The 22,299-nt window shown below is 39.7% G+C and overlaps 1 protein-coding gene across 3 annotated transcripts in view; it reads right to left on the bottom strand.

Moving 5' to 3' along the window:
• The window catches only part of grid2 (glutamate receptor, ionotropic, delta 2), a 508,497-nt gene that overhangs the window by 23,763 nt on the left and 462,435 nt on the right, over positions 1 to 22,299 (bottom strand). For all 3 annotated transcript variants that reach the window (XR_005695832.1, XM_040031719.1, XM_040031718.1), the window contains exon 14: positions 14,049 to 14,215. Coding sequence is in view for 2 of the 3 variants with exons in the window: in XM_040031719.1 (XP_039887653.1) it covers positions 14,049 to 14,215 (167 nt within the window). In the remaining variant the exon portion in view is untranslated. The remainder of the gene's footprint in view (positions 1 to 14,048; positions 14,216 to 22,299) is intronic.

Below are 22,299 nucleotides of genomic sequence, written 5' to 3'. Positions count from 1 at the left end.
TAAATATTCCCCTTCCAAACTTTTTCACTCTGAAAGGGAAAACATATGCAATAAAGCTAGACATAAAAAACACCCGTCCCCACCTTTCAGATGCAAAACCGACCCTAAACGAGGGTTATAGTCAGGCGCAGACCTTTAGTACAAACAAGCCACCATATGCACAAACACTGTTTTACACATTTAATCTCCCTTCCCCACCCGAAGGTACCTGCACCGTGACTAAGCTGTGTCTGTTAAAGGAAACGTTTTCCATTTTCATAAAGTCACCAAACACGGTACAGTGTAAAGAGGCTGTCTTTTACTACTACGAGACTATAATTTAATCTCTATTTTAGAGTTTTGAGACTTCATTCAGGCCTGGGGATTTTGGCTCATGATATTCCAAAATTCTCTCAAGTGTTTGCCGTCCATAGAGCCCTAGGCTATTTAATTTGGCCTGACATTTCCGTTGCTGTAACTCATTTGGACAGATTTGAAGATGTTTTTCCAGGTGGTAATAGCACGAGTTAGGCTAAAGAACTGTCATAAAAAACTCAAAAAAAACCCTGCATATTAACTTTAATGGACTTAAAAGTAATTTTCTTGTGCTTGATTTAGTCAAAAACCCAGTCAGAGTTTGAATATGTCCAAAATATATCACATTTAAAGTTAAATTACCTGAAAAGAGAGCTTTTACAAGTTAATCTGACAGCATTGTCTATTTGTAACTGGTTTAATAGGCTGCCCCTAATGTTAGAAATTAGATCCCTAGTGTGGTGAAAATGGACTGTTCAGAGATGTCACACTGTGCTGCTACACCACTGCTGGGGTATGGGGACTGTCTTTCGAACTCAAATGGATGGCGAGGCTGTTCCAAACAGAGACTACAGGCTACAAAGTGAGTTTTGAAGGCCTGTTATCTCAGCACCTGGCAAACTGATGGTTGAGTCACTGGTATTGATCAACTTAGCTTTCAACCCCGTCTAGATATATTAGGGCTATTTTCTGCAATGGGATGATAAAAATCTCACTTACTGCCCTTTAAATGCGCTATAACTTCATATATTGTGTTGATTCTGCAGTCTTCCCCAGGCCCATCCATAAGGAGCCTATAAATGCAGGCGGTGGCCCAAGCTTTACATTCCTAGTAGCAGATTTTACTGCAGCTGTAGCCAGTTAAAATGCAGAGCAGTGAGAGTTAGATGATCAAGAATAATGTGAAACACTTCAGTGAATTTCAGAGCTTGCTACATAGACTTAACTGTTTCTGTAAGAGGGGTAAAGGCAGAGTGCATCATTTTGGAGCACACTAACATCTGTGGAGCGGTGAAACATGTCTGCAGTAGTTCTATGAACATTCATCTCCTGTCACCTCTGTAGCAAACACAATTTTAAGTTGGAGACAATGAAAGGTAGAAGTCGTAGTGAAGTGAGAAGTGGAAAAAAAAAAGAATTTGAAGATAGGGGGGAAGAAACCCAAGTGAGTCCAAGAGAGAAAATGAGAGGGGTGCAAAAACCCTGGCAGTGTGTTCTGGCTGAATGGATGACTGACAACAGAATCATACAATGGAGGTAAAGGGGGAGCACAGGTAGGAAAGTAGAGGAGACAGAATAGTAAGAAGGTAGCCAAGAAGGGTAAAGAGAGAAGAAAAGACAATGATGAGTGAACAGAGGAAGAGTGTGGAATGAAATGAGCAGAGAAGGGGTAGTGGAGGGAGATGAGAGACAGAGGTGTTATTCTAAAATGAGTTTGTGGCTTACAGACGACTGCTGACTGTCAGCTCCTTAAATGAGAACAACATTGGTTTGACAGCTCACTTACTAGCTTAACACAAAGCTGGCAGCATCAGCGGGCCCCTAGCCGCCGCACTCGTGTTAGACCCATAAGAATACACGATTGAGAATAATGTCCATATAATAAAGACGAAAAGTAGTTTCTCTGTAGTTTTGATGAGCGCGGGGTAAGAAATGTTGCCTTAAATGTTTTGGCTTGTCTTAGAAAAGATGTGAAAGGTGTGCACTAAATCACAACACTAGCTTGAATTGCCATCAGCCCATTAGATGTTCGATCTCAGTTTTAATTATTCCCATAGGCGCCCTTGTGGACCTACTAGTAGGGCAGAAGGTGCATTGTCATCCATTCTGATCACAGATAAACAGAAAGTAGTCTGCTTTAAAGATATGCTACCTCTTGCAGACGTGAATTAGTACATAGCTTTCTACCTTTCACTTCATAATGTGTGTATTTTAACCAAAATCCTGATATTTTTATAAACCTAAAGAGTTTGGGTGACTGAATTTAACCAAACAAAACTTAAGTCTATCCATCCAAATTAGGGATTCACCCTGGACAGGTCCATCACTGGGTCAGCAGACCATTCATTCTTGTATTTACACCTACAGACAATTCAGAATTAACCCAACAATCATGTGTTTGGACATGGTTAGAAACCCATGCAGGCACAGTGAGAACATGCAGACTCCATTAAGATGAAACCTTAACTGTCTATATTTCAGTTACTTCGGGTAGGTGAGATTCACACACTGATTAGGGATGTCAGCCTTCAACTTGTGAGCTTAGCTCAAAGATGCAGCAAACAACCCACCCAAGTATTCTTAAATGCTGAATCACAACAGGTAAAGGCCTGCTGAAGCTGTTTATTTTGACCTGCGTGTGGAAGGTGTGTAGGGGAATCAACAAAACATTGGATCACTCTCGCTGCATCACATCGTGTTTCTCTGTGACCTGCCTTAGAAAAACAAGCCAAAATTGTCAGAATGTATCACAAGGAGGTAAAAAAAGTCAGCTTCAAACTGATGTGTCACATTCACCTTGTTGAGTTGTAAAAATCTCACTTTTGTGAGCAGGGCCAAGACAGAGCGCCAGAGAGACTCGGCGGCTTAAACCAATCAACGAAGTGCACCTGCACCTGGACTGCACACTTGTGTTTTAGCAAAGAACAGCTGTGAGAAGCTAAGACTGACCCACCAGCACACATCAATACCGCAACTTCTAGGTAGTCTGTTTATTCAGCCACAGAGTACTAGTCATCTCAGATAGAAGAAATATTAGTTCAGCACTGTTGGTGCATAGATTTGCTTCAGAGCTAGATTCTTCATGTCAACTATAAAAAGAAGAAACCCAGAAGTCTCACCAGTGACCTTGCTAGGCATAGATCAAGCATTTTAACTGCCTCATTCTAGCAGCAGAGATGGCACGCTGCTCTGCCTCACGTTTAAGATCACTGTGTCATCTTTGAGAGGCTGGGAAAACACACAGAGCATGGGGTCCTATAGGCAAGAAACACGCCATAACATGGGAACTCTGCAGGGAAAGAAACAGGATGATGTTAAAGTACGAGACTATCCTACTGCGAGCCACCAGTGATAATCATCAAGCTGCTCTGATTGCTCCAGCAGTTAACAGTGGCTTCAGTTGCAAGGAAACGTTTTTTCATTACGATCGAAGCTTTCGCATCAGCTGCTCACACTTAGTCCGATCAATGTGACGTGCACAAAAGGGATCAATACTTTATGCATTTATCTTCTTCAACAGCTACTCTATCTCAGTGGCACGTGCTTTATCATTTGGAGAAGAATATGTCCACATTTATGGAGGAAGGAATGCAGATTGGAGGGCACGTACAGGGAGCAGCCTGAAAGCAACGAGGGTCAGTTGTTTACACAATATAATTATTCAGTGGAACTACTCCATTGAAACATTTCAAATTTCCATCTTTGTTTATTTTATTTGACTGAGTCGTTTATATGAAGCATTTTGCTTCTGTTTTGGCCTCATAATCACAATATAAGGCCCCATGTCAACACAGATATCGCTTCTACAATGAATCCCGAGGACTGGAGTGAGGGAGGTTATTCACCCTTGGGTCTCTGGTCCCTCAAGTAAAGTTTGCTAAGCTTAATTATACCAATTAGCACCCTCAGGGTTCAATACACATTCATACACACTGTCAACAAAATTTTCAATTAAGGACCATTAAGCCACAGTTGTGTTCACGAAGTGAAACAGATTATCGAGCTGAACTATGATAAACAACGCACAGAAGTAAAACAGCCATTAACTGTCATTAACATATCGAGAAAGAAACAGGGTAAGAAAAAAGACCTTCATCGTTAATTGATGAGTGATTTGCAAAGATTAAATGAATGCATGGGCTGAGTTTGACTGAGAAATGACAAAGAGTGACAGTTCCAGACTGAGAGAGCTTAGACAACTTAGACTGACACCTGACATTAAATCACAATGTGTCATAAACACATACAAACACACAAATTTCAAAGACAAACAAGAGTTTCTTTAGAAAAAGACTTTTTTGGGGGTGATTTCCATGCAGTGAAAACTAAGGGCCTTAGAGCCTCCAGCTTTACTGGAGCTTAGTGAGTACAACAGAAAGAGCGATGCAGTGAATCAAATAACCAGCATGTAGCTTTTGGTTTCTTTGGCAGAAGCCTTGATCAAGCCTAATCACGCTTGTCGCTCAAGGTATTATGCTACTACAAAGACACCAAAAAGATCAAAGGCACAGTTCTCAAAATAAAATAATTTCTGTTGTTTAAAATCTGAACTTTAAAAACTGATTATACACTATTTGGAGGGTATTCATCGAGTGAATGCATGACAGCTGCTGGTGCATTTGAAACTTGTGCTGTTTGCAATTGAAATTGCTTTTGAAATGAACTAATCAATATGAAAGAGAAAGATGAGGGAGAGAGCATGAAAAAGAGACTCAGATAAAAACGTCAATACTTAACGGGGCCCCAAAAATCAAACCAGCAAGTAAAGCTAAAATACAATTTTCTCACTAAGAATCTAGGTGAAAGTTTTCTTTGGAAAAGGACTTGACCCACAGGACTTAGATTATTCTTTTAATACAGAGTAATACAGTACAGTTGGTTACACACTGTAACCACAGATTCTGTGTGTATAAACATAAGCTGCTAAAAGTTGGAGCTATTGTGTTTATCCCTCTGTGCCTGTCCAACCTTCAAGACTTTCTTTCATGTCCTTGTGTTCTGTAAGTCAGCGTTTTCTTTCTGACACAGGGGGAACAAACACAGCTTACAGCCTAATGAGTTGGTCTGTCATCACAGAATCTGGGCTTGCTGTAAGTAAGTATTATGCACATGCTAATTCCTCTAAGAGCTGTCGTTATTAGGATAAGGCATGTGGTCAACATCCCACCACGACACCAGTGTTTCCTAGTGGATAACACACACACAAAACAATACGCTACAATAAGGTATTGAAATAAGGTTGGGTTTTTTTTTTTCATGATAATTTACTATGTCAGTCCATGTGTGGAAAGAAAAAGAGTGAAAATTAGACTCCTTTGCCACAACACACCTGTAACAGCAGGGGAGAGTGGGGCATTACACACTGCGCAGTTCACTAATCCATGATGGGATTAGAGGAACACCTCTTGGCACGTGCATAAAAAGGGTGAGATTTGACAACATATTACGAGCTGTCAAGTATGCATAAAAATGAGTTAGTCAGGGAAAACTAACATATATTGTGCAGATGGAAACAGATGAATGGGAATGTGAGACCCAAGATGCCGCTGTGCAGCTGTTCGACAACTCCATCCCACTGAGGAGGGATGTGAATGAGATAAGGTGCTCGCGAAGTGAGCACAGACGCCCTATGGAGGCTCTGTTCCTGCTGCTGTAGGCTTGTCTGATAGCTTCACACAGTCAGCGAGACATACCTCATGAGTGTACTTTGTGTTGGATAAACAGTTGGATCTGTTTGATGTTAGCCATGTGCAAAATATAATGAAAAACCTGTTTATGCTCTTAAGCATGTGGAGATGGGTCACCACAGGGGATAGAGGACACAACATGAGGTCTGAGCTTCTGTCCATGCACCACTGCTGGAAAGTGCACCATTTTCCTGCATGACAGGCTTTAGTAGAAGGCTGTAGTAGAAGATCTTGCTCCTTGGATATTGGGTTCTATTAAGCAGGGAAAGGCCTGTGAAGGAAATATTGTGTGACCAGGTCAACTCCTGCAGAATGAACTCTGCAGAGTCCGAATTATGCAAGAGTATTTAATGAAGTTCAGCCGAGGAAAATAGTGTGCTTCAAGTCGTACATTATGTATGCAGCAGGTTTCAAAAGGGAGATGAGGCATGCTAACTATGCAAGGTTTTTTGTAAACTTGAAAAGAGGAGCCCGTGGCGCCTCAAATGAGATGCTGACTCATTACCTACTCACTCGTACATGCTAACAGTAAGCCACCACGAATGACCTCTGAGATCCCTTCACAGAGTCCAGATAGGAACCCCAGCTTAAACAGGAATCTCTATCAAAACTCCTGTCCACTGGGTTACCAAATGTCTTTCATATGTCTTTGTGACAAGACAACTGCCACAGCTCCCCCACTAACAGCTATACTATGCTTGTTTGTTCTGGTGCCACCAGAATGAATGGAGAAGTAAGTGCAGTTCAGTGAAAATTATGCGAGGAGACAAAGGTTTCTTCACTTCCCACCAGCGACTTAAGATTGGTATATTCATCTCTAGGTGGAGAGAAATGCATCTTTGCATTCTGGTATGTCTGACACAGTTGTCCCAAAGGAGCTCCCCTGCAGAGAGAACGTGGGATTTTTATGTATGACAAACTGGCTGCAGTGGGAGAGGAACATTAAATATGGATTTTTGGTACTGTATTTCGTTGAGGTGCAGGCGGCTAAATTGTCCTGAATTTACCGTATGTGGAGGGCTCCCAAGGGGACAACCACAACACTTTCAGGCACCAAATCCAGCAGACGTACAACAGGTAGCACATGCGCCACTCTGTGGGGTGCAACAAGTGATATTAGAGAGTTTAGCACTTTCAGTTTCACTGGGGACAACTTGGTTGTCAAGGTGGTTTAGTTCTTATGTAGATAAATGCTCAGTTTGGTGAAAAGAATAGCGCTTTGGTTTTAAGGGGAAGCCCAGAATTCAACAATGTTGCACAAGTAAGTCTGTCAGAACTGCATCTTTCTCATGGTGGTCCTGATAAACCAGCATCTGATCCCTTCCCTACACAGTAGTGCCACCTGTGTGCAATGGAAGAAACAATTGTGGGTGGGCTGTGGGACCAAGTGTACTGAAACATGGAGACCCAGGGTTAGTAATGGTTGGAGCAAACTTCCTCTTGAGGTGAGCATCTCTGCGATTTTGATGTTGAGACGGTGAAGGTATTCTATCGTTTTGGTTCCTTGATTGTTTAGTGTAAACGAGCCACTCTGTCAAAGAGTGGTCTAAACGCCTCACTCGGGGGATAAGGGGCCATCCAGCATCCTCCATCTGACTTCTGGAGAAAGCTAAAACACAAAAGCAACGCAGTATGCTGTTGATGCTCATCGTCCACTTTGTCATTATTGCAAAGAGGCTGAAGCTGTGCTTCCTGATGTCCGTGGCTATCTCTGGGGAAAGAGCGATGGGCTAAATTGCTATGGCAGACAAGGCGAGGATAACCTTGCCACGTTGTTTGCCCTGCAACATCTTGAGCAGCATCCGGCTTAAATTTCTGAAAAGGCTTCCCTGGGATGTAGCACCTAAGCTAGGTTACGCTTTTCCAAAAATAACAGTAGAAAACCAACGTCCTTTGGAAAATCACTGTTCTGCTTCACTGTTATGAACAACTTGTGGCAGGATAGTGGGACGAGCGACACATATATCATCTTAAAGAGGAACTCAAGATTCTTCATTACTAGGCTCGAAGGGTCCCAAAAGAGAACTGAGAAAAAGCCAACGCGTCTGGCCTGTTATTTGGATCCGACTCTACAGTAGAATGTCAAAGAATACCTCCTCTGCCTCCTGTACGAGATTATCATCAGCCATTATCATCAACTGCAGACATCTTCACCTGCAGGGGCAGTCTGATGGAGAAATCACAAAGGCAAGCAAAGCAGCTGGGTCCAAAGTTTCCAAATGGGGGATGAGGCTAGTCTGGGAGTTGGTGCACAGGAGAAAACTTATACTTCATCATCTAATTATTTGTTGATTGCTGCAGAAAATTCAGAATACAACTCACCACTCAGTGCATGTAGGGGCTGTAAGGTCACAAGAGAGCTATTGGAAAAACATGTTTTTGAAAGTGTAGTATGTAGAATTGAACTATATAATAGTAAAATGAGCAACCCAACCCCAAAAAATACAGATCAGTAATTTTCCATTATAGTCATTTGATGCTTATTTAATTAATAAAAAGATATTTTTTTTTGCTAATTTAACAAATCCTAGAGCATGAGTTCACCCTGTTTTGTCTCAAAGTTAAAAAATTCATAATGAGTGAAAGCCAAAGAAAGCAGAAATGGTAACTTGTAAAGCTTGAGTCACATTGCTGATACAGTATGACACACTGCCGATTATTAAATGACTATGAAACTACTATTACTTTTCTGTCACTGATTTGACTTACTGGTTCTATTTTCCATGCTAATTGTTCAGTCAGTATAATTGTGTGTTCCTTCTCATTGCGAGTTTTATACAATTGTGTAAGTGTGACTCACAAGCACAGGCAAACCTCCTCAATTAGACCTGACCTCCTTTTTATTTTCAATGTTCAGATTATATTTGAATTTTTATTGGTCAGGTGAAAGGACAATTACATAGACTTTCGTTAAATGTATTTCAGTATTTCATCCGTGTTAGCCACTAGATAGTAAAAACGCCTTTCACCAGTAGATATAGTAGAATTTTCTTTTTAAATGCATGAGACACCTCTGACAGAACAGGACAAGGCAATATACCTTCATCTCTCTTCTGCAGGTTCTGTTTACAACCCCTCTGCTGGGACTAAAATGTAAGATTTACATGAGCAAAGGCAGCTTTAAAAAACGTTTATATGTGCCCTTCACTGGTGTAATTTACTTTATCACTATCATATACATTCCCAAAGAAAAAAAACACTATACAATTCATTAAATTTCCCTTCAAGGTTTGCAATAACCAAACTTTCAGAAGTCAGTTCATCAAGAGTTTTTTAACTATTGCTGACAATTTTATTGTCATGAGAGCTGGGGATATAAAAGCTTGCCAGAATGCTGAAAGCATCACAACGAACTGTTTATGTGCCATATATAGTTTACCTTGTATTTACTGGGACTCGATGCGCTTTAACATCATTTAAAATAACTTTTTAGTCAAAGACCACTTCCACTTCTCAACACAACACCTACTATTGCTGACTTTGATTTTTCATCTGGAAATGGAATTAACAGCAACAAAGAATATATGCACACATTGCTCGATTAAAGGCTGAATAAAGACTTTAGCCATGGTGTTAAGATACCAAAATGAAATAAATAATTAAATAAGAGTAATAATAATCACTTCTGAATAAAGTGGCATCATGGCAAGCTACTCCAAACAAACCTACATTTGATAACACAATACTGAACCCTAACAAAGCCCTCACGGTAGGTTTCCTACTTTTACCAAGTTATTTTGTGGAGAAACACATGATTTCTTTCAAGATAAAAATAAATATATATGAAATTATAAAACAATAAAATAATAAACGGCCAACTCAGGACCTCCAAAAGTTCTAATCCCTGCTTTCATATAAACCATGCCAAGAAATTACATGACACAGTCTAAGAAGATAATGTAATTTCTCCAGAGTGAAGCCAGGCTCGGGTGCTCACCACAGCAATCCAAGCCACAGCCTCTGAGGTGTGATTTATCTGTTTGTAGCAGTGATTTGTTGCAGGTGTATACGTCATTTCACCCCTCAAATGTACCATACAACATGCACTGCCAAGGTCCCCACAGATATACAGCCCACCATGGCTCTATTTTTGAAGCAGTTAATGATTAGCCCTCAGGCCACTGATGAATAGTTGCCTGCAGACAGGTAATAAAACAACTATATAAATGTATCTTTGTGACCAAAGCCAAACTCATACGGTAGATGTGGCTCTCCTTGCTCACCTCAAATGTGCTTAAATTGAGAAAGATAATAATGAAAGACAAAATTTGATATAATATTGGTCGTGTAGTTGATTTTCTCTGAAGTGTTCCTCCTAACATTTCCCAGGTATCTATCTATCTGTCTATCTATCTGGGCACCAACACCCTCAAGATGTCCATCAGCTATGGATTCAATTTTCACATCACTGCCTTCAGACAAACAGAGACAAAAATAATATTTGCCAGGGAGAAGGTTTTTTTTAAGTTCTTGGCCCTTCAGCACTTCAAAGCAACTTGTCAGAAGCTGTCGGTTTAAATTAGAGGACTACTCCTTTACGGCACTGTTTTTTTTTTTTTGACTGGTAAATCTGCAGGCTGTCTTCAGCAATCACAGAGCATCACACATACTCAAGCATGTACACATTTGCACTCTATTTGTTCTACTGTGCCGCCAAAAACTTTTAGATCCGCACAGTCACACAAACAGAAGCAGGCATGCGCTGGTGCTGCACTTGAACTCTGCCGATGGTTTTCTCATTACAAACTAAATGGTTTAAACTGATGAAGCTGTAGCAGTCTGCCTTTTTCTCTTTCTCCTCAAAGTGTCGAAGCAAATAAATTCTTTTTCATCTCTCATATTATCTCCAGGGGCATGCAGATAGCAAACACTCCTCAAGTATGCAGAAAACGCACACTGATACACACAGTAAATACAAAGTAAAGTAAATACTCCTCAGAAGTGGTTAAAGCTCTCCCCAGTTAGACCAGCCAATCAATGACATCTTTATTCATCATTGCTATATTTTAATCATCTTGCTTATCTTAATGGTGTTTGTATTAGTAGTATTTTTTAGGACTTTCTAACATAGGACAATGCATTAACATGAAACTCTCACTAGTAAAAGTTACTACACACTGATGCGCTGATGCCTATTTAACGCATGTTTTGCTTTCAAACCAGTATCAGGTTATGGGGATAATATATGCAAATGAATCTAGAGTGTACATAGGTGGAGTGCTTTAAAACTGATCCTTCTGAGACATGTTTCTAAGTATTTCATTACGACCGATTTGAAAGCAAGAACAGCCTACCAGGAAGACATGAGAACCAGCTTTAGGCAGAATTAGCCAAAGCCACGAAAAGCAACTTACATAGGGATAGAATCAAAAAGCTTCACAGAGATCCTAATACAAAATGTGTTTTTCTAACAAAAAGGCAGAAAAGCCTGCAGCTATAGTTATTATATTTGTTCTGTCATGTCATGTCAAGAAATGAAATCTCAAAAAAGATGCAAAAAGAGAGGGAAAAATGACACAGTGGTCTCAGACACATGTGCTTGTACTTGAATCAGAGAAGGTTTTGCAGGCTTAACAGATGTTGGCTGGTTATATAATTCCTCCCACTGGCTCTAGTTGTTTTTGGCCAGCTTGAGCGTTGTCTACCCATACACTGTGTTACTGCCTTTGAAATCCCTTTTAGTAGACGAGATTCATACCAGTATAGCGATGCACTGATATGAATAAAATCATGCCCATCTCATTTCTGTAGACAACGCAGCATGTGCCATTTGGTATGCTTAATAAACACTCAAGCTTGTATACTAGTTCCACAACATTTCCCCTCAGTATTTTGGATAGATTCCATCACTCCACTCTGCACTGCTGCTGCCTACAGAGAATGTGATTGACTGCTTGATAAACAACCTCATCAGTTTGTGCTACTGACCAAAAAAAATCCCCTTCTGCTACACATTTACATAAGCAAGACTAGGCTAGACTTAACTATGAACAAAAGATGTAATCTACAGTTTATTATTATTTATTGAAGTGGGGAAAATACACTCACTGGGCACCTTTTAAGGTATATCTTGCTAGTCCTGAGTTGAACCTCCTTTTGCCTTCAGAGCTGCCTTAATTCTTCATGGCATATATTCAACAAGGTGCTGGACATTCCCCAGAGATTTTGGGTCATACTGACATGAGAGCATCACACAGGTGCAGCAGAATTTTCAGCTACACATCCAGAATGTCAATCTCCTGTTCCAACACATCCCAAAGGTGCTCTATTGGATTGAGATCCAGTGACTGTGGAGGCCATTTGAGTACAGTGAACTCACTGCCATGTTCAAGCACGAATTTGAGATCATCTGAGTTTTGTGACATGCCAAGCCAATATCCCCCACATGCATTCATGTGGTTTATTCCAAATTCAGACCCTACCAACCCAACAAAAGTTGCAACAGCAATCAAGACCCATTAGACCAGGCTATGTTTTTCCAATATTCTGTTATCAAAATCAAATTTATGGAACCTGCTCCTTCAAGATCTGACGGGTTGTCAGGTCAATTCAAAGATGCTCTTCTGCATAGCTTGGTTGTAAGAAGCAATTATTTGAGTTACTTTAGCGTTCCTAGCAAACCAGTCGGTCTCCTCTGACCTTTGGCAACAATAGGGCATTTTTGCCCAGAGAACTCCTGCTCACTGTAAATTTTCTCTTTTCTAGACCATTCTCTAGAGATGGTTGTGTGAAAAAAATGCAGCAGATCAACAGTTTATGAAATATTCAGCCCCTCTGGATCCAACAACGAACACTTAAATCACCTTTCTTCTTCATTCTGATGCTTAGTTTGAACTTCAGCAGGCCATCTTAACCATGACTGCATGCCTAAATGCAACAAGTTGCTGCCATCTGGTTGGCTGATTAGATAATTGTGTTAATAAGCAATTGAACAAATGAACAAGGGAATGTACACAATGTATCCCTCTCAAATACCGTTGGATTTCCCAGTCAACACAAATCCAACCAAAAGATGTGTCAAGCCTCCAGATTTGTTATGACCTGGCCTTCAGCAATGACTAAACATAATGAAACCTTTCTTTCCATGGTGTCAAGACACTGACTGCTCATATGATTCCTGTTAAACCCAGACTTTGTGCTTTGTCAGTATATTAGAGAATAGCACAACGTAAAATCTAAAACTCACTGCAAAGAAAAACAAAATAATTATGCCTCTGTAATTTTTTTTCTCCTGACGATTTCTCTCTGGTTTTTCGTTTGAAGCATGGGGACCAGTGTGAGTTAACGGTTTAAAATTGACTTCCCAAGAGTGTGACACTGCCTCCATAGCCTGTCAATTAATTCCTTGTTTATTTTAATAGAAGCCATGATAGGCAATATTCAGAAGTGTAACGCTTCACCAGATATGGAGCAGACAGACAGGCCTACCCATTCAAACTCTGTAAAGCTTGCAAACTTAGGCCCACACACACAAGATGTTCCACTCACTTACAGCACACACAAATCCAAATCCACAAATAGACCAAAAAACTCATAACTCATAAGCCCACAGGATTAAGATGCAACCAATACGCTCATGGCTTTCACAGACACTTCACCTCATGTGACATCACTGCACAGCAATAAAGATTAATGCAAAAAACAAATGAGGCCTCTCAGCGTGTAGATGTACGGCTTTGTGTTGCATTTCAAGACACTACCAAGATTCCTGGTCACTGTAAGAAACTAGATGTATAATGAAAAAAATGAACAAATTCAGTTACTGTACTCAGCAGTGAGAAGAAGAGTCTCAGCTTTGTGCTACAGTAACAAGATACACAACCAGAAACAGCTTGGCTACGTCTGCACTGCACCTTTGCTGACTTATTTGGGAGGCAAGGTAGTCACACTTGGTTAACCTCACGTTAAGCCTCACATAATTGTACAGAAGATGGGAAAAAGGCCATTGCATTCTTAATTCTGGAAGACAGAAGTTGGCAATTTTTATCTGCCACCTTGTTGTTGTCTAGATTGATGTCTTGAGGTTCTTCGGGCACTGTACAAGGGCAAATTTTATGGTAGCGGCCATTTTTTACAGAAATTAATCTGGAGTAGCAATAAAAAAAACCACCCAACTTACTGGACTTCTCCATAACTAGGAAGATACATATAAATATATTTTGAATGCTACTCATTTCCAAAACAGGTGGATTTTTCTATACCTAAAAGAGAAGACAATCTAACTGAGATGAATGGTATGAAACAGAACAGATCCAGCAAGTAAAATATGTACTTTCTTTGTAAACTAACAAATAAAATGCAGTTAACGATGCAGCTGGCTGCTGTTTACTGTTATAAGGCTCTTACCTCTGGGAGAAAATGTCCCTGTAGGGGCTGCCGTGCTGCATGGCGATACCGTATCCACGGTCTGGTGCGTTGTTGCTGACGGTGTAGAAGGAGCAATCCTCATCATTATTAGCAACGTACTCCAGCACTGCTGCATCCCACACAAACCCAAACCGGCCATACTTCACCTGAAAGACATTTACAAGGTGGTTAACAATGCTCAGAAAGGTGCATCGGAGGTCATGCAGAACACATCCCAGAGCATTCAGCACTTGAGTTATTGAGATGGTTTTCTAAGAGATCCAAGAATGGCTCACAGGTTGAAAATTGAACTATTTAAAGATATTTATGGGCTGAATCGTCTTAGACCTTTTCTGCCTAACGTGCTCTAAGGGGACCAATTCACCCCAGCGCTGAAATTTCATAACTACAGTCAGCAGTTTTAGTCCAAAAATGTTGTGTCGAGCCAAGATTACACTATTTGTGCGTTGCAGGACGGCAAACTTCATAGCACAGCACAGCAATTTTACTGTTCGGCATTCCCCCTTGACTGTAGATTCATGTAGTGCTTTGGCTCATCTTCATTGAACCCTGCATAGGTGTGTGTTGGATCTGTTTTTCATTTTCATGTCCTTGTTGTGTATGTGCATGGTCAAACTGCGGGTATGAGTGAGATAGCAGCTTGTGCGTGAGAAGAATTGGAAATGGACTCAAGGTGAGAATCACAGTTTATTTCACAGTAAAAGCCAAGGTGCCTGTTGCTAACATAGCTTCTACTTAATATTCTGTAAATCTACGGGATATTTTTGCAAGAAAATGAAAAACGGAGAATAAACAACCAGATTGGGACATTCACATCCTAACACCTCCTGACAATTCACTTAAATAGCCTCGGGTGACAACAGGCACACAGACACACACTTCTCCTCTAATACATTATTTTGGACTTGGTGTGTCATTAACTTTAATGGAGATTTATAAATTTTTCAAAACCCTCTGTCTTTGTGTGTGTGTGTGTGTATCACCTCACTTGGCCTATGTGAGATGACTAATGTCTGAGAACTGACAAGACCTTGTGATTGGGTAATTTCACAGCCTGTAGCTCTCTGCAGTGTGTACATGTGTGTACGTGTGTGTGTTCAATAATTCACCGCAGGGCATCAGAATAGCAAATTCAGCTCTTTACAACCTTAAAAAGAGAAGAGAACACTTTATTACTTTTAAGAATAATTTAATGGCTTTTCATTATTGCTTTTGAATTGAAAAGATTATGGGCTTTGTGCTACGTAAATTAGCAAAAAAATCTGTTTCAACAGCTTAAAATTGAGCATTAAGGGCACTTTTCCCCTACATTTGGGTGAAAAGAGCTCAAATCAATTATTAAGCACAATATATGTGCAGTGACCTCTGATGTCAAATCAACAAAAGCTCTGCTAATCTGATTAACACTGTCATTGCCCTTTGTGTAAAAACCCCAACAATGAGTCAAAAAAAGTGCCAGTAATATACCCCAATGACACCATTTGTAATTTTCCTAACATTTAATGTTTTAGCTTGTGTATTGAATTGTAAATGGTGCCCTGCAAGGGAGAGAATGCAAGCAAACAAATAGGATGGATGTAAAAGCCTCTATGTGTGGATGAAATTAAGACAGAGTGGAATTCATGTGTTTGCTTTGAGTAATACGCCATATTGGGGAAGAAAAAATAGAGTTGGCTTCACACAGGAACACAAAAAATATGAATGTAATTGTATAAAAATGAGTGAGTTTAAAGGCAGCAGAGAGCAATGCAAATTCTAAAAAAAAAAATGCACTGACATAAAATATTAGCCTGTGGCCTAAAAGACTAGCTAGAAAAGAAAATATGGGGGAGCAGAGGTTTAGAACATCAGCTTCAATTTTTAGTGACAGAAATGTTTCCTGTTGTTCCATTTTTTAATGAATTGCACATTGAGTAATAATGAAAAACTCTTCAGTAGTGCTTTCATGATAAAAATGTCACTTGGTTATGATTGAGCGCAGTGATTTTTCTGTGTCTTTTAGTCACGAGGTTGTTGATCTCACAGGATCAGTTAATACAAACACCGGTTCAATATGTCTTCTTAAAGGTTACATCAATTCCACTACGTTACAGCGCAATCACATAAAAAAGGCATTGTCCCGGTAATGAAGAGGATGCTGTAGCCTGTGAAGGGAAATGCTTTTGCCTCCAGCTGCAGCTGTTTCATAAACAATGTACAGTATGTGTGAATAGGGAGCACTTGATTTTATGCAGCAGAACAGCCACTCTACGTGCAAAGCTTAATAAAGGCTCGTAACCTGGTTAATTACTGACGACAAAATCTCACTTAGAATGGTACAATAGAGTGATGTGCTGAAGGCCAGCTTACCTCTTTTTACATAGTGTATCTGAAATGTTCTTTCTCTTTCATGGTATTTCTTATCCAGTTTATGAACAGTACCACTGCTTGTGTCTGACGCTTGTAGTTCATGACCCTCAGGTGTGCAAAGAATGAAACAGAACTGTGGTACGGAAAAAGGGAAGAGACTAAAATGTCTTCAACTTCACCATTTATCGCAATAGAAAAGGTAATGTCACTGCTGGTAAATGTAAGGCAGCGGCTTGAGCGATTGCAATGATTTTCCATGTGCACGGCTGAATAAGCTTCTCCTTAACAATTTGGCGGTTGCATTAAAGCTGTTGCATCAAAACTGTTTGGACATAACCTAATAAAAATGGCGTGGTTACCACAGTAAATACATAATAATGTTAATTTTTACTGAATGGTAGAAGTAACATTTTCTCTCACATCCTTCACTTGCAATTCGCAGTAAAGGAGATAGGGGATGCTTGTCAGCGGACCAAATAACTGTGAGGAACATGAGGGTGAGTTTATGTTTTGAAATGAAAAATGTAATGCTTTTCCATCTATTAAACCCATAGCTTTCAATGTAACATTTCAATGTATTTACATATTTTTCTCTTTTTCCCACTGTAATGTCCATCCACAGTTGCACTAGTAATATAACACGATTTTAAAAACAGGTATACAATAGTAGGAACGCATATACAGATTATGTATATTCATGTCATTATTTCAAATTAAATATTTCCAATCTTTACTTTATCGAGACATAGTCAGAGAACAACCAAGATATTAATACGTAATGGTTACTATTCACTAAAAACCTGTTTATAGCAAATCTCATCATCTACAAATTATGCTTACAATATGATGAGAAATAAAATTTCTACTGGGTTATGTTTTTGATTAAAATAAGTGATGCAACTCTACATATCAGTATCTCTATATTCTATCTGCATTATAGGTTTTTTTTAAACTTATTAGGGTTACATGTACATATTGACACCTTTTTTAAAAAAAATTATAGACTCATGCGATGCAGAAAAATCCTCAGTGTCCGGAGGCCCCCTTTATGACCACGGTGTGCCCATCGTCTGATGACTATGACTATTTGACGACTGTTTTATCAAATGTAGAGCTCATTTAATTGTTTTTCAGATGATCTCCAGGATCTCTTAAATAAACACAATCCACCAGTGTGCCATGTTCACTGAGTATTTTTGGTGCTAAATAACATTTTGCATTTTAGGGGTTCATAAACCCTCCCATTATCATACAAATGGTACAAATGGGGTGACTGGGGGGGTTGGGATATTCTTAAACTATGCTGGGAGATATTTTTTGGTGCTTTCATTTGCAGGTGTGCTGTCTTCAGGTTCTTCTGGTGGTGATAACCACGTTTGTATTTGTCGAGTGAACTTTGATTAATTGCGTTCAGGCTCAAGTTTTAAAATCCTTGAAAATGTTTTCAATGCGTGTCTAAGTTATCATGCTCTTGCCGAATGTACTTGATATGCAAGTGATGCTTATCTCATGCAGCACTAACTGCTGCATCTAATATCCAACCCACACACACTGTACAGACGTGCTCCTTCCTCTCTTCCACAGGTACAGGGTTGTGCCTCTGCTTGGGCCAAGGTAATTAAATCATAAGCTACTTTTCCCAGAAACATTGACACTCTGGAAACAATCACAGTCACACGCAGATATACCAAAACAAACACACCCAAGCACAGTCGCACCCAAACACAGACCACACAATCACATGGACACACACTATCAACCACCAATGCATCCTAATCACTGCATTGGGCCTTGTTTTCTTCTCTCATGAATGTGACAAAGACAACTCGGTAAGATCCATAATCACTAAATTAAAGTCATTGCAGCGTCTCTCTTCTTTCTGCTTCCTACTTTTTCTATGACTCACGCCACTTTTTAATTTCCATCCCTCCTTCCTGAAAAGGATTCAATTCAACTTTATTTATATAGCGCCAAATCACAACAACAATTGCCTCGAGGAGAGAAAATGAAACCAATTCTGTTGCTCGTTCATTGTTTATGGTCTATATATCTTGTTTATCAGTTTTAAAGGGGTTTAGTGATGGTAGAGCTCATTTAATGAAGCCATAACACCACTGAACCATGAGCCAGAGTTGTTTCTCAGCAGATCTGATTTGTGTTTTCACCCAACCACAGGAGCAAGAAAACACGAAAGATGGAAATAGTTAAATCGAAACTAATTATTCATGTCTTTGCTTCATTATTTGTTATTACTAAATTCGAAATTATGGGAGCAAAATCACCAACTGGGTTGTGATGAGCGTGTTAACATGTTGTATAACATCATTTTGCGTAACCACAGTCTAACACAGTTGGTGTATTGGAGTGCCACTGCAGCTATGTTGCAACAGAAAGAAGAAAAAGTGAGTAGTTTTACATTATACTGGAAAAAAAAGAAAGAAAGAAGAAACAACTGTGACATGAGAAAATGTAGGACAGGTTAACTTAGCGACCCAAACAGATCCAAAATGCTATTTTAGAATGAAAGGATGCCAGATTTGTTAGCCTGAATTCACTGGCTGGTAACTTCAAAGCCCTGGAAAAGTAAAGCTTCACAACATTTGAGCATATAAATGGGTCTTATCTGAAAAAACGACTGACTACAAAGTCCACTAACTTTCCCTAACTTGCCTAACCTTAAATAACCCGACAGCACTAATTTCCATTATAGCAGAGTTTCCACACATAACAATGTATTTTTAGTTTAAAGATAACTATAGAAAGTGCAATAAAAATATTTCCTTAAACAATATCCAAACAGCACATGAAACCTCCTTCTTTCTACATAAAGAAAATGAAGAAGAAGAAAAAAGCATTGAAATAAACAAAAGGCTGAACTTTGAACTTTGAGGGCCATTCAAATGAAAAGTGGCCACCTACACATACTCCTTGGGGTGACTGCACATACATTTTGACTTATAAAACTCTCTCTAGACGCTACATTGCAATTATATTACAGTACTAGCCCCATGTGCGTGTGTCTCTGCAGTTTTCAAGAGGTCTTTCTATCTCATCCATGGTTCAAACAGTTTGGCTTAAGAGTCTAGGCATGCTGCAACTTCAAAATGCCCAAACTACTCCAGGGTCCACTCTCTTTTTCTCTGTCTGATTTTTTTCCTCTCTCTCTCTCCCCCCCCCTCTCTCAGAAAGATCCCTTGAAGGGCACCCAGCATGCAAAGGAATACCAGATTCTTCATCTCGCTCAAAGTTTAAACTAAAGTATATCAAAAATCTTTTCCCTCATCCATAAATTACATCTTAGATTATAAACACTTTTTTTTACAGTGGCACATAACAAATCATCCCCCAGTGTGAAATTAGTTTCTTAAATGATCACCATTTAGCCTTAAAGCAATGTATGTGAAATGTTTTACACATGGGAGGCTGTGTGCTTTGTTCTTTAAAGTGAGAGTACACTGACAAAGTTGCAGCAAAACAGTAGAAACTTAAGAGGAAAGGTCATGGCTGTAATACAGGACATTCTTCCTCATTTTTATTCATATATTATTTCAGTATTGAGTTTTGTGCTATCCACGTGGATTTGTTACAGCTTATCTTCACATTTTTCTTTTGTTTATTCTCCCAGTGAATTAATCAGCTTTCAACAGAAACTGATCTTTATTCATACATTAAAAAGACAAACAAGCAAATAAACAACAATAAAACAACAAAAAAACCCAACTTGAATTTTTAAATGTACCTCTAATGACAGCTACCTGGTTAGGTTTAGCTTCTGTACCACTGACCAGCAGTACCTGGTGGACCACCTTTGCTATGGCACAGCGACCGCCTTGTCTCCTATTTTGATTTTGAGCTTGGACACGACTCCCGTTTTGTCTGTGAGTCCATCTGGCCTTAGTTCTCATCATCTGAACCTGGATTAGTTTAAATTGATGTTCCTTTACTGAAAAGATTGATGTCCATGATGAAATGTCCATGTGTAAGTGATCAAAACAACATTTCTACTGTGTGATCTAAAAAGAGCAGCAGTGCTGGAAGTGATCTAGAAGTGCATGAGAAGATGACCTAGAGGGGAAGGTCAATCTACTTTAAATTACTGATGGCTTTTGCTTTTTATAGGCAAGAAGAGTGAATGAGCATTTATCATTTACACATTTAAACAGACAGATTATGGTGTCGTTTTTCTGTTGGGAAAAGGCAGAGCAGCCTGCCTGTTCGGTGACCCCATCATAATTTGATTTCGCTTCATAGAAATGAGTGAACATTAAAAAGATTACCTAGCTCAGAAATTACATCATTAAGCTTTGTATTTTACAGTGAAGTCTCTCATCTTTACTCATAACTGCTACCAGCTCAGAACCGTCTCCCAGCAGCCTACACTCACGGCGTACTTCTGCATATGTCTTCTTGCATCACTCTCTTTTGACGCTGATTTGTTTGATTTTGAGAAATGTGAGAGCGACTGATGGAAGACAGACTCTGACTGAAAAAAGCCAACAGCCCAGAGACAAACTTAAATTTACTTGCAGTACATCTCAGGCCAGAGATCTAACGCTTCTGCCAATTTCTAAACTTTATGGGTAGTCTCTGTCGCTCTCACAAACGTCACACAATCAGTCCATAGGCATATGTTTCACGTCTGTAGCATTTAGAAACATTCACGTCTGGTAACCGACTTCGCTCAGTCCAACCAGATTGATTTTTAAGGCCTGAAGTTACAAAGCTTTCCACCTTTCTGCCAGTTTGAGAGAGAACAGGTAGAACTGATTTTTAATTCACAAAATACAACTGGAGGATTCTGTGTAGTGAATGGTGAAATAATACATGCAGTAGATAGGAGAGAATTTGGTGTGTCTGCAGTGTAAGGACAATGACAGAGGGTAATAACAGTGTCTGATAAAATACATTTTGTATCACAGCTCTGATGACTGCTGCTATCAGCTTGTGAGCAGTACAGGTTATGCTTGCAACCTTACCGTCCTGCTTTTGTCCACACCACGTGAGTAAAATTCACCAAGCGGATTTTGGTCTGACTGCGGCATAACACTCAAACCACATCCTCACAGCTAGTTCTGTCTCTCTCTGTCTTGTTTTACTTGCATCCCACATGCTCTGTGCTGCCTTTGTTTAGGCTCAGAGAGCATTACAATGAGAGGCTGCTCCCCAGCCAAATTTTCGCCCCAGTTTGCACTAGCTGGCTTCTTGTAGATATATGAAGATCCGAATAAAGATAAGATTAGGTGCAGACGAATCAATCAGGGCACCAAAAAGAGAGACAACGACTCCCCGTCTATGCATCTTACTGCATAAATACACATGAGGAAGGTTATTTCAGGACAGGTTCCCTTGAAACGTACGAGGTGATGTGTTGGGATAATTCTACAGTTTCTTTTTGGCTGCATTTTTTAAAGCTTTAAGATCACAGCTTTTGTATAGTATGCTAAGAAATGGGAAAAAGGTGCAATCATTTATGGAAGCATGTGTAAACATATCCAGAAATACAGTTTATAAGGCAAAAACATAAGTTGCACAGTTCAAACAAGCTTGAAAGTCAATATTTGGTGCGACCAGTTTAGGGTCTCTTAGGGAAGCTTTCCTATAAATTCGTTAAGTAGTCTTCAGGAATAGTTTGCCAGGCTTCCTTGAGAACAAAGCTCTTCTTTGGATGTTGGCTGCCTTTTGTTATGATCTCACACTGCTTCAATATTGATGAGGCTTGAGTTCCACTGTATCCAGGTAAGTAGTTTGTGTGTTTGGGATCATTGTCAGGCTAAATAATCAAGCCGTTGCCAATATGATGCTTTCCAGATGGTACTGCATGTCGGATCAAAAGCTCCATTTATAGTTCCATCAATTTTCACAACAGCACTGGCTGAAAAGC

This window comes from Simochromis diagramma, unplaced genomic scaffold (assembly GCF_900408965.1).
Source record: "Simochromis diagramma unplaced genomic scaffold, fSimDia1.1 OVJJ01000284.1, whole genome shotgun sequence".
Taxonomy (NCBI): domain Eukaryota; kingdom Metazoa; phylum Chordata; class Actinopteri; order Cichliformes; family Cichlidae; genus Simochromis; species Simochromis diagramma.
The sequence above is the reverse complement of the archived record's forward strand: the minus strand, read 5'-3'. Positions and strand labels throughout refer to the sequence as shown.